Source organism: Rhamphochromis sp. 'chilingali' (genome assembly GCF_963969265.1).
Source record: "Rhamphochromis sp. 'chilingali' genome assembly, chromosome: 3".
In the NCBI taxonomy this organism is placed as follows: Eukaryota; Metazoa; Chordata; class Actinopteri; order Cichliformes; family Cichlidae; genus Rhamphochromis; species Rhamphochromis sp. 'chilingali'.
Window position 1 is genome coordinate 9,042,315 of NC_137931.1, and position 13,147 is coordinate 9,055,461.

At 37.0% G+C, this 13,147-nt stretch overlaps 2 protein-coding genes across 4 annotated transcripts in view; one reads left to right on the forward strand and one right to left on the reverse strand.

Moving 5' to 3' along the window:
- The window catches only part of LOC308393254 (rho GTPase-activating protein 6-like), a 143,582-nt gene that overhangs the window by 36,655 nt on the left and 93,780 nt on the right, over nt 1–13,147 (forward strand). The gene's annotated exons all lie outside the window — the stretch shown is intronic.
- LOC308393255 (uncharacterized protein) lies at nt 3,557–7,611 on the reverse strand. 2 transcript variants are annotated; one of them, XM_080876894.1, is made up of 5 exons: nt 5,272–7,611; nt 4,573–4,697; nt 4,198–4,297; nt 3,983–4,092; nt 3,557–3,750 (listed from the first exon to the last, which is right to left on the reverse strand). In XM_080876894.1, the coding sequence occupies exons 1-5, from the start codon at nt 5,351–5,353 to the stop codon at nt 3,562–3,564; spliced, it is 606 nt and encodes a 201-aa protein (XP_080733020.1). In that variant the 5' UTR covers nt 5,354–7,611; the 3' UTR covers nt 3,557–3,561. The 2 variants fall into 2 exon arrangements, 1 of the variants encoding a protein (XP_080733020.1); XR_013970948.1 differs by lacking the exons at nt 4,198–4,297; nt 5,272–7,611 and having other exon boundaries at nt 4,573–5,187.

The following is a 13,147-nucleotide window of genomic DNA, read 5'->3' on the forward strand; positions in this document are numbered from 1 at the left end:
AGGTTTCCACAAAAAGCCAAGAAAGAGAAAAACGTGCGGAGATAAAAATCATGTTGTGATGGCTCAGTCACGCTACAGTTAAACCAGGGCAGCAGCCTCCTTGTAACGAGTGATTGGTGATTGCATGGAAGTTTTTCGCAGTCAGCAACCAATTGCAAGTAGTTGCAGCCACTGAAATTTCTCTGCAACCTGTATCTACACAATTGCAGTCCGACCTGAAGTGACTGTAATTGCTCTCAGATAGACTTGTGAAGGTTTGCAAATAATCATTTATTAATTTATGTTTCAGTCAGTCTTAGTCAGTCTGTGCTGATGAGTAGAAGCCATCTGGTTGTAATCTGATTATATGAAAGCAAGATTGCCAAGCACCTATGTAATTCTGTAATTCAGCTACTCCCTTGGGACAAGGGGTCGCTACAACAGGTAGAACCACTGGTTTTGATTCGACGGTTTTATGCCAGATTCCCTTCCTGACACAACTGGCTGGAATCAAACCAGCAACATTTTGCTTGCCATGCGACTGTCAGCCACTGCGCCATCTTCTGGCTATTTTAGCACCATCTTGACGCACCAAAGTTGCTTTGAAGACAGACTTCAAGTGGTTCCCATCTTTTAAGCCACCATTTCAAAGGCAACAAGACCGCAAGTTCATTGCACACAGTTGGAGTAATTCTGGAGGATCTATGAGTAGCAGCTGCATGATACCAACACTGAACCAGTGCATTTAAACTTGTTCTGTGCCGTAGATTTTCTATCAACACGTCTCCACCTCCAGTTAATGAGAGACCCCTGAGTTCCTTATTACTCATTACTAAAACAAATATTAATAAATTTAGTCAGTTAAAAAAAGACTTAGCTAGAGCTTGAGCTTTAAAACAAGAAATTTCCTGTCATGGTTTGTTAGGAAAGAGGGCCCGATATGTAAACACAAGCAACAGGCAGGGGGTGTAAAAGCAAGGAACTAAGTAGAGTTGAGTGTTTCAATCTATGCATGATAGGAAACAATGGCGATTCAAAAAACAGGAACGAAGAAAGAAACAGACACACATGGGAGTGATGGATAACACACAACATGTAAACTCAATTAAAAATTCATGACATCAGAAAAAACAGCATCAGCTGAAGACTGGGGGTTTAACCAATATCATTAGGGCAATATTTTTAAGCCCTGAACCTGCCTTTCTGAGGATATAGAAATGCCATTATCATCTAATGTAATTCAGTAAAATGCGGCCATGTTTAAATTAAATGTAGAAATTTTTTTAGCCAGCAGAGGGCACCAGCAAGCTTCTAATAACCCTTTTGGTTTGTGGACAAACTTGGGGAACACTGAGCTGTCTCCTGACTGTCTCACATGCAAACATGGACACACACACACACACAAGATGAATCACTGTAAAAATGTGGGTGGGCTGTGTTGTGGCCAGTCACAGCTGCACACATCTGTCTCTTCAGCATTTCTGTGTCATAAGTATCTTATAAATACATGACAATAGCTGATAACGGCTGCAGGCAGAGTGTATTTCACAGCACTGGGGCCAAATAAAACCTTTAATAAATGCACTGGACAAGGAGGAAAAATCCAGCGATTTGATCTGAGTTCCCGAAACATGTTAACTCCATAAGAATGTTTTACAGCCCTCAAACATTTAAGCCTTATTTATATAGATGATGTTTTCTTGATTGGTTGTGGGCTGCAGAGCACTGATACAATCACGTCCCCTGCTGTTAAAGCTATCTGAGCAATAAAATCTTCTGGTAAATGTGGGTATGTGTTGTTCTTATTACACACTAGCTTAGTATGCTCATAAGGTAACTGCAGCCGAATGGAGTTGTTTGTACTGTCACCAGCACACACATTATCCACACACATCCACACACACACAAACATAACAATGTGTGTTTGTACTGCTTTAGTAGGGAACAGCGTCACTTCCAAGCAGAGATCCTATTCTCTCCTGCAGCGCACCTTCCCAGAACATTTTGGTGTGTGTATCTGAGTGTGCGTGTGCATGCTCATATATGGGATATTAGTTTTTGAGGTCCAGTAGTCCCAGAAGATTCAAAAATTGTTGACCTACCTTTTGGATTGGAATGATAAAAACACGTTTGCTTTTACAAAAAAAAGAAGAAGAAAAAATCATAGGAAAACTTCATTTTTGTAAAATGAAGCTTAACCCTGCACTTTGCTGACTTTTCCTATTTAAATAGTCCTTTATCTACTCTGAACAGTCTTTAGAAAAGCCCTACTAGCAATCGCCAATATAAAAAGTTGTATGTAGCCACAAGGCATCACCCTCTAAATTCTTGACTCATTTTCAAATCATTTTTATTATTTTTGGCCAGTGTGACCAGTGTACTCTACCTTCTTTTGAAAGAAGCTGGAATGCTCAGTTATAAGCTAATGCTAGCTAACATAGCTAGCATGCTAAAATAATTAACCCTCTGTAGCCCAACAGGATTCTATTAAAAAGATTTCCAGATTTATGAGAATTCTAAAAGAACGAGGAAATCTGCTACACTGCAAAAACAGCTATACTTGAAACAAGCCAAATATTCTTAAATCTGACAAATTTTTCTTGTTTTGAGCAAAAAAATCTGCCAATGGGGTAAGCAAAAGTTGCTTGACTAGAATTCTTAAAACTAGCAAATTAATCTAACTGCCATATGCCTTTTAACTAGACAAAATTGTCTAAAATGTATGCTTATTTGAAGAAAATGTGACTTATTATAAGTAAAAGACACTTTGATATTTAGAAAATCTGCACCTAAAATGAGTATTATGCTTTCTTGAACAAGCTGTTTTCAAGAATTATTTGCTTACTTTAAGATTCTACACCTTAATTTAGATTTTTCACATTAAAAAAAACACCTTACTATAGGACAAATTTTCTTAAAACTGAATTGTTTCTTTCTTGATTGAGCTAACTATAAGAATTATGTTTCGACTCTGAGAACAATAATCAGCAAAAATTCCTGAGAATAAGACACCATCTCTTCAAAAAGCTACTAAAAATAAGGGAATTCATCTTAAATTAAGACAGCAAAAGCACTCTTAGATTTTGCGCTTTTATTGACACAGCAATGGGTCAGTAACTCACTGAGGTCTGTTCCAGGAGAATCATGCCTAAAATTATACATTTCAGCAGGGTACTGTGTAACATGGCCAATATAAGAAGTGCATATTCCAGATACTCTTAAAACGAATAATAACAGTATAACACACTCATGGCTGGTATCAAAAATAAATTTTGCTGAAGCTTAAAACAATCACTATTTCAAATCCTATATTACATAACATTTTAGAAGAACAAGTTTAACGACCACACAAACAAACAAGTGTTTTACATTTGAACAACTTTTCTATAGAAAAAAAAACAACCTCACTGACTAACACTGAGTCTGATAAACAAGGCAGATGGAGTCTGTCATCTGGGAGACTCACTCAATGAATGACTTCCACTCACCAAGCGCCTTCTTGTAAGAGGGGGTTGAATCTCGGTCATGGATGGAGTCTTTGAGTATTTCAGTTTGCAAGACAGACAGCAGTGTGGAAATGCACTATGGATATGTGAGGTGGAGGGCATAGTAATATGCCATCAGATAGAGCAGTCCCTCATTAAGATCCTTCCGGTCAAAAGTGCTCACCGGTGTGGTTCCAACAGCTATCATGCAGTTGCCTTCAGAGACAAGCAGAACTGGACAAGCCAGGGGTCGCTGACGCAGGTAGCCTTCAGGGTCTTCTGAAGTCTACATGACAGAAAAAAAGAGTATTAGAACAAGACTGTAAGAAACACAATTTTTGAGTTGCATTACAGTTTAAAATAGATCAACTTTTTTTGTAGGTTTTATTAACATCAACATGTTATGGGGATCTGAACTTTAAGAATATTTGACTGACTCCACAGTAAAATATATAAAATGAAAACATGAGTAACTGCAAAATTCAACAATATATACACATAGAATATTGCAGCCTTACCTTTAGGACATGGAAAAAAGCCTCACTACAGATGCCCAGCTTCTTAGGTGGTACTGTGCTGGAAGGGAAAAGCATGGGAAGGGCTCTGAACACAGCTGCTGCATGTTCCACTGGTTTGAAAAAAGAAAAATAAGACAGGGCAACACCATTAAACATTGCAAATAATGTAATCTGCAAAGCATAAATGTAGACAAATCAAGATACTGTAGCATTACCTCCATCCAAAGTTTTTGGATGGAGGTAAGTGCTGGGTTCCTCTCTGAAGAAGTCACCATCTCCAGTAGTTGTTAGCGTTTTTTCAGCAGCAGTCTTGTTCTAAAATACAGTGTACATAGGGCTAATTTCACATAAAATTGCACAAGAACTTTAGGTCTCTAAATATGAAAGATAGTACAACAAAATATCAGTAAAGTGTTGAACAATAAAAAATATGTATATTTAATAAATGTGTAGGCCACTTGATTTAAATCAAAACTAAAGAAGATTCTACTGTCTATCTGTTAAGTGAGTATTGGTGGAATTATTTGAAACTGCATAAAACAAGCTGGTGTGTTCTCAGTTTTGTCACACAGCGATAGGACAGAACTTACTTCTTCACATTTGTGCACTGCAAGCCATAGAGCCCGACGCCTGAGGCAATGTTCAGGACCAGGAAACAGATCTTTGATGTCATCTCGTGAAAGTGATGAGAGCAGGTCTTCTCCAACATTTGCTTCTGCAATACGAGTTTCCAATTATCACTACATTGCATTATCCTCATGTGCAAGCCAGCTGACAGCTTTGCTTGGGTAACAGACAGGATACATAGGAAACATAATTTAATATTTACCATTTAAAACCATGACTCTATTCCATTATTCTCCCTCCTCACTGCTCCACAGGTTCTAAATTACCTTCCTCCTATTGACTGGTAAAAGTAATATATTTGTGATACATCAATTAAATGCATGTATACATATAAATGTATTTTTTTTTTTTGCTTCCTGGGCTAAAGTATATAATGAAATAACTTCACTAATAGAAATTTGAAACTCCCACAATTTCTGTAAAACTGGCATTAACTTATGGCACTTTGCACACTTGTTGAATAAATTCACAGACACTGAAACTAATAACTGGACATGAATTCTTTCATAACTTTCTGCACTAGCATATTTAAAAATGCTAATGCAACTAAGCTAACCGCACAGCTAAGCTAAGCTAACAACCGGGTATAGCCTGCCATGCTAGCGACTTAACATTCAACATACCAGAACACAAAACATAGAAAAAACAAAACAGTCACATACCTTTCAGGTTGGCAATTGTTATTTCGTCCAGTTTTTCCATAGCGTGCCTTAATTTCTTCACACTGTACCAACTGTATCGCATCTACACCCAGACCCCAAAATCCTGCAATCCAACCGCTTAGGCACGGAGCTAGAGGCGGGAAGGTGGGCTGTACCAACTCAGGAGTATGGGGTTGTGTACGGAAATGGTTTAGTTCGCTCTTTTATACCTATAAAATGATATATATTTAAATATTTGACTATTTAGTTAGATTATGTTCTGTAAATACTGACGTGTGGGTGCTGTTACTTACTACAGCTGTTATAAGGCACTGAATTAGGATAGCCATTCCTACCCCATAATGGAATAATCCTGGTTATCTTGACTTTATGGGAAAAGTAGTTCACAGACCAGTAAAACAAAATGATTTGGCGCTGTGTTATCTACATCGTTTTTGTGGGTCTGACCCTCAAATCCCTACTGAGTCATATTAATTCTGCACATAGCCATAGTCCAGATTTCCGTGAAGATTGTGGCATAGATGGATGTGTCAAAGAATATCGTGTTTACAGCTAATTTTGGTATCACATTCTTCGAACACACTCCGACCACCTTGCCAATGGACGATGCAGCGGATCGATTAGGACACAAAAATCTGTAAGGTGAGACTGACTATATACTTTAATATCTTTGAAAATAATCATATAAAATATTCATGTTAGATGTCTACTTGTTTTTACAGCTTAACAGTAGATATGTTAATGCTTATTCCTTATAATCCACAACAATGCTATCTATTTATAAAGAATATTCTGATAGTGTTTAATTTCTTCTACTAGAGAAAACAACATTTTGTATTTTTTTAAACTTTTGTTTTAAATAAACCGATTGTCATGGTCCGCAGTCTCCTTGGTTGTTTGTGTTTATTAATATTCATTGTGTCAGTTAGTTTCCTAGTTATTTGTTAATTATTTCCAGTGTTTAGGTGTTCTCTGTACCTCCCTTGTCTTCAGTGTATTGTCCCTGGTTCGATATTCGTGTTTATTCCTGTTTTACTTTGATAGTCCCTGCCCTGCATCGGTGTATTCTGTTTTGCTTCCTCCTGGTCTCTTCTCATCTGATTAGTGTCAGCTGTGTTTCGTGCCTGTCTGCCAATTCCTCGTTTCCTTTTGTGTGTGTATATTTAGTGTGTTCTTTGTCGGATCGTCTGTATTCTCTCCTGTGTTATCATCTGTGTTCCCTCCCTGATGTTTTCATGTCTTATGTTCCTTGTTCAAGGTTGTAAGGTTTTTGCAACATTTTCCATGTTTCCTGTGTTCTTTAGTTTAGCTTTCCCATTTTAGGTTTTTGAGGATTTTTCAAGGCTTTTAAACTACAGTTAAGCTGCCAAATAGCAATGAGCATTAAATGAATATCCATTTATTAAACTCAGCTTGAAAACATGCATATTTTAGAGTAAATTATAAAATGCAGTATATTTCTGACATTAAAATTTTTTAGAAATTATCAGTGTACCTTGTATTTAATTTCCTTATCCGCAACTAGTCAATTAATCAACCAATCTCAATTGCAGTTCTAGGAGGGAACCCTCATCAGCAGTGAACAGAAATCTGAGTAACATGTGGGCATACAGGACTGATTCAGTGGTGGAAAGCCAGCCAACAATGATATGATATGAGATTCCATTCCATATTACAGTTTCACACACAAAGATATGACATGTGCGGTCATGAAATATTACCTGGGTGATGTAATTGGACTACACGTGAGCTCAACATATGTTTTATAAAAGGTACACTGCTTTACATGCATGAACTGTATTTTCAGGTTATTGTTTTGGACAGTTTTGTGACAATTTTTAAAATTAAGTTGTTGTTTTCCTATAAATTCTGACAGTTGAATGCGATTTTAGCATTGCCATAGTATAGATATACTGATGCTGATCTATTATTCTGTTTGACATGGCCTAAAGTGAATGAGTTGTGCTGTTTCTGTTTTTCAAATGGGCCTGTATTTCATGTTTACCATGTGCTTTTAGTTCCTGCCTTTGTTCATATACTGCATATTGTGTCAAACTTGACAGCAATTATATTAAACTTTAGTGTCAATAAATACATTTCTTAAACTGAGCAGCTGTTTAAATGCCCTTACTCTTGAAATGAGAAAAATAATCTTATTTTTATTCTGGAAATTCAACCAAACCATTGTCATGCCTTGTAACTGGTAAATAAAGCTCAAGATGAGCTGAAATATCCTTTTAAGGAAAAGTTAGACATATTTTCCTAGAATAAGCTTTATTTTCTTGTCCAAAACTTGCTTGTTAAGAATATATTTTCTTTTTAGGCAAAAAATAAGAAAAAATGTCCATAAACAAGGTTTTTTTTACTTTCTTGAAAATCGTTTTTTGCAGTGTAAACATTCAAAATCTCTAAATATAGCTAAAATGTTGATTATATTAGTTTTAGTAATATAATAACTTATTTAATAGCTTAGCTTATAGATTATTTATTTTCTGATATTGTTATTACTGATTTTCAGCAGATAAGACATGCAACCCTTCCAACAACTAACTGGCTTTAGCTGGCTAAACAATGATAGTTAGTTATAAGCTAACATTATGCCAGGTAAGACTCAAGTTTCCTAAAAAAAAAACAAAAAACCCACACACTTTTCCTCTCAGAGACAGTTTGATTACATTCACAAATTGAATGAAAATTTATTCGCTAAGTGTCCGAGTGTGACAACGTCAGAGTCACTTAAAAGAATGCTTTCGTTTCTGTTAGCGGTGGCTAACAGCAGCTAACAGAGGCTAACCAGTGGCAATTACTGACACAATCCTCAACAACACACCTCCATAGCGTTGTTATCGGACAGCTTCATTTGATGAGGTTCACTCAACTTGTATCGGACATATTTCACAAACTTTTACCTGGTGGCCACGTCCAGTTCAGCGACTTCAGGCCTAGCAGACAGTTATGGGCTACGGCTGTCCATGTTGCACATTTGTTAATCTACTTTACATTTTAACAGTATCCAAGTGGATGAATTTTGTTTTATTTATTTTTTAAATTATGTATTGTACAGCAAGTTGAAAACTGTCAATAGAATTTAATATTGCCTTTTGTAATGCCACAAGTGGCCACTCCAAAAACTGCAGTTTTTGGCACTACCTCTTTGGCTTGGCATTTTTCAGTCCTGCAGGCTGCTGTTTGGTCTTTCTTGCATTTTTACTTTCCCCGTAGCAGAAATTTTTATTTTTTTTTAAAAAGCAGAAGACGAGACAGAAGACTGACAAGTGATGAAAACTTAGCAAAAGTGTAAAGAACACAATCGAAAGCAATAGCAATAGCAAACCTTGCATCTATTTTTGTCTCTCACTGCAAAATAATTAAAGTGAAACTTAAAGGCTGAAGAAGAAAAAGCTAATGGAGGGACCTCAAGTAGCAGGTCAGATGTCAATTAGCATGCAGGGTTTACTTTTGGAGGCCTCAAAACAAAGGCAGACAAATTATTTCAAAGAGCTAAACTCTAGAGCTGAGCATGAAGAGATGACTGTGCTTAATAAGAGTGTGAGGTGTGTCAGCTTGGTTTCCCACTGAGAGCTGCAATTTGCCTTAATTTGACCTAATTGGAGGAGGGTTTGCTGTTGTCAAGCTGCCAGCTTTAAGCGAGAATGCTGAAAAAGAGGACTTTTGCTAAATTACCGATATGAAATTGAGAAATGTCTAGAGAGTGAGAGATGGAGAGAAACTAAGTAGGAAAATAATAGACATGCCAAGAGAAAATAGGGGGAAAGAAGACATGAGGTAAAAACAAAAAAACAAAACAAAACCAAAAAAAAAACCTACCACAAACACACACACACCTGTGTCGGATTAGCTCTGGCTAGCAGGGAGGCTGTGTGTTAATGGAGATTTAATAGGCTCTAAAATGACTTACTGCAGTCATACAGTGTGTGTTCAGACGTGCAGTGTGTGCTTCACTGCGTGTTCTTTAAAGGTTCTCTGTATGCTTTTTGGCTTCATGAAGTTAGTAAATCTTTCCATTTTGATTTCTGTTAAACATGTAGACACTCAGCTATTGTAAAGAAAATGTGGGGTATGCTGGCTCTAAGATAGCTGAATGTTTAGATTTGGTTGATAGCCTGTATTTACAGAATTTAGATTTTATATTGAGCCACAGGAGACTAAACCACAGGCTGTATAAAAAAGATGGACATAGCCAACATGATGTCACCAGCTGGTTACAAAACTCTTAATTTGAAACCTCAAGTTGAACTTTTTTTCTCTATCTCAGCATTTTAAAGCTGGACATCAAGATTAAGCAGCAGATCTGACTGAAAATTAGGGATACTGCATAATCATTCATTAGCAACTTATAATATCATGTTGTTTTTAATAAGACATTAAAGCAGATGATGTGAGGTCATAGAGCTAGGGACCCGTGAGCTGTTTCCTATTGACTTTTTTTTATATAACCGGATATCTTTTTGCAACCACATGTGTTGCCTCTGCTGGCTACTAGTTAGAATGCAAGTTTAAGTCATGTCCACATGTCCATCTTCTCTATACTTTCTATATTTTCAGCTTTTTATAGGTTGATGTCTGTCTCTATGTTAGCTTCTTTACATTTTATTTACTTAATTCACAGATGCATTCCCAATGAAAAGGACAATAAGACATTGTTTACTGCAATTTATTAAGAAAAACAACTCTAATCCAATCGTTTAGGTGTTTTTTTTAGATGTATTACCATGTAGAACTATTGGTCAAACCAAAGTGTTTATATACAGTTAAGTGGCAGATTTGTTTAGAATGTTTGCCTCTCATCTGGTTTGTTTTGGTAGGGATCCAAAATGAAGCCAAAGCTGAACTGGACTTTTAACTTTGACTGTCTCCCCAAGTGAGGCACTCCCACAGAGTATTATGTTAAAATGCCCAATATTAAAAAGCCTACCTGCTTTGCCTGAAAGCTAGGTCGATGCTAAACTAAATTGCCATAGTTGCTAGCTGTCTGTTAGACGAGTAATTTCACCCTACCGGACCTCTCAGACATGTTATTGGAGCTCGTGCCTTTTGGAAAAAAATTGCAAAGCAATCATGTGACAGATAGCATGACTTGACATGTGACTAATTTTACTTGCTTATGCTAGTGTTAATTTGCTGTGCGAAGCATCCATAAATTCCTTGTTAACCAAAATAACTTGACCTATAAGGTGACTTGTGTTTCTAAAAAAAAAAAAACAAGATATAGGAAAAAGGTGAAGCTTAAGGCAAAACAGTACAAACCACAAACCAGTTGGTGATTTCCATCTTTTATTTACAGTCACTGTTTTAGAACTACAGCTCATGCTTTTTACTTACAAAATGTGACACATATTTCACATTTCTACCACATTATGCTGTCTTTAAATCATTTGCTATAACATCTGAGCATCAGCATTTGCCAGCGGACTTTCAAAGAGGATATGAAAGCATCTTAGAAGAAATATGCACACAGAACTAATTACCGTGCAGATTCTGTTCCTCTTTTGCTTGTTTCCATTTTACTTTTCAAGGACTTCAAACTCCAACTCTGCAGACTCTCTCCTTTCTGACTGTTCTGTCTGTTGCCACAGCAACAACTCAGTGATGTAAACACCGCCGCTGACCCTGGCTGTAGGAGTGAGAACAAAGAAAGCGTCATTTTTTAACGTAAGCATTAAGCGATAGTTTATATGTTCAAAGGCTCTGACGCAGTCAGTGCAGCTTCTCAGCAATGGAAAAATCAGACAAGAGGAAGATGAACGAACTAACAAATACAATCAAAGTAGGAATAGAGATGTGAAGTGAAAAATGCAATTTACCTTTAATGTCCTTCATATCTAATGTAATGCTATGCATAGGCATAAGGAAGCGCATATTTATATTTCCGGCAAACTACAGCACAAGCACAAGGTTATGATTTCTATTCCAGTTGTTAACATATAACTGTACCCGTGCTCTCTTTACTTGGAAAAAAACCCCCTAAATCATATGATAATGATTCACAGCAAAATCTCCAGTGTTAAATTAACACTAGAGAGTGTCTATATGGGTCCACACCTCTGAGTGTTAAATACAACACTGTTGAGTGTTAAATTAACACTTTTGACAGTGTTATATGTTTAAAAGTAACCTAGTCAGTTTTGAAGATTAACAAAGACTAACACTGAGCAGTGCTGATTTTCTAACACTGGAATATTTCTAACATTTTGAGTTATTTTCCAGTGTTAGAAAATCAGCACTGCTCAGTGTTAGTCTTTGTGGCATGCCATGGACATATTGGGTTAGTACAACATAAGCAACTTTACCAACAATTAGTATTAATGTTGATTTTGATGTGTTAAATGTCTTAGACAACTAAGGTAATTTTTGGCTCAAGATTGCAAAACACCAATATATAAACAGCCACATAGCCAACAGACCAACAGGTTAAGTCATGGCTATCTCCATCTCTGCTAGAGAGTATATGCCTCAGGTATGAAGGCTTATTAGCAATATTTCATACGTACATGATAAATTGGTTGTGTGTAAATGAAATAAGCACCAATACCATGAAAATTGTTTCTGTTTTTTTCATCTAAGTAATATAGTCAAAATATCATGTGTCATCACTGATGTTTTACCTAAATTACTGAAATCTGTCCACCAAAAGCTAAAGTTTGGCTAACAACCTGGCAAACATACTTTCCAGTCAGTGTCAGGCAAGTGCTCTGTTTCCAGTTTGCACACACACAAAGGAGGAGGAAAGGAGCGTGCTTTAAGCTCCACATCAACTGGAAAGATTGGAACATTCAATTTCTTATTTTACGGCTAAAGTGACACAACAGAAGTTATAGCTAGCGCAAACCCAGCATGTTTCTGTGTGTACAATGATACAAGGTGGTGGGAGTGTGGGTGGAGCCAACCAGGGAGTCTAGCTTAGATTCCAGCTGCATTCCAGAGAGAGAAAAAGACATGGGAGATGGATCTGTCAAACCCCACCTCCTGTCTTCCTTATACTTTTCTTCGTCCTCCACCTAAACACACATACACACAGTCACTGCCTGCTGAAGCTCAGGGTAAACCGCATATCAGTAACTGTCTAGGAAATTAACCTTCTCAGAACATAAAACCTCCATGTGTCTTTGGGTGTATGTGCCTAAAAAATCCCAAGTTTATTCTGCTCTTCCATATTTAGATGTTTCAGTGGTGAAATCCAAATCAGACAAAGTAAATGTTTAAAGTCATTGTAGACAAGTTCTATTGGAAGCATTCTTACTGGACAAATTGTTAAAGCAGCTGAACAATTTACAAGTGGAGCATACCAATGTGCTGCCAGAATAATGTGAAGAAAATGCTGAGACTTTAAATTGCCTGTTATTGGGAGGATGACTGGAAGGTCAACTTGCTGATGGATGAGACTGGTGATAATCTGCATTTTTATTATTGTTAATGAATCCCATGAAAGACCAAACCCAGTGATAGCCTGATATGTTTATCCCGATGTGCTTTAGAGATTTGATTCCTACTGCTGTAAATACACTTTAGAGGCATACTGTATGTTGATCTTTAACTGAAAATATTGCCTGAAAAATATCCATGTTTGAGTTACATTTGCTAAATGGTTCAGTTAACACTCTTCTATGCATTTGATTGAGATCTGTCTTATATAAACACCTTAGACATATTATATACACTGCTGCAGCCTGCCTGCAAATGTTGCAACATCTGCACGCCACTTTGCAACCTACCTTGATACCAGCCATTCCCATATTAAAAAGATGCATTTATTGTGCATTATTTGTGGGGCAACCGTGGTTTGTGGGGAAACCGTGGTTCAGGGGGTTGGGAAACCCGTCTGATCCCCAGCACTATCTGTTGTGTCCTTGGGCAA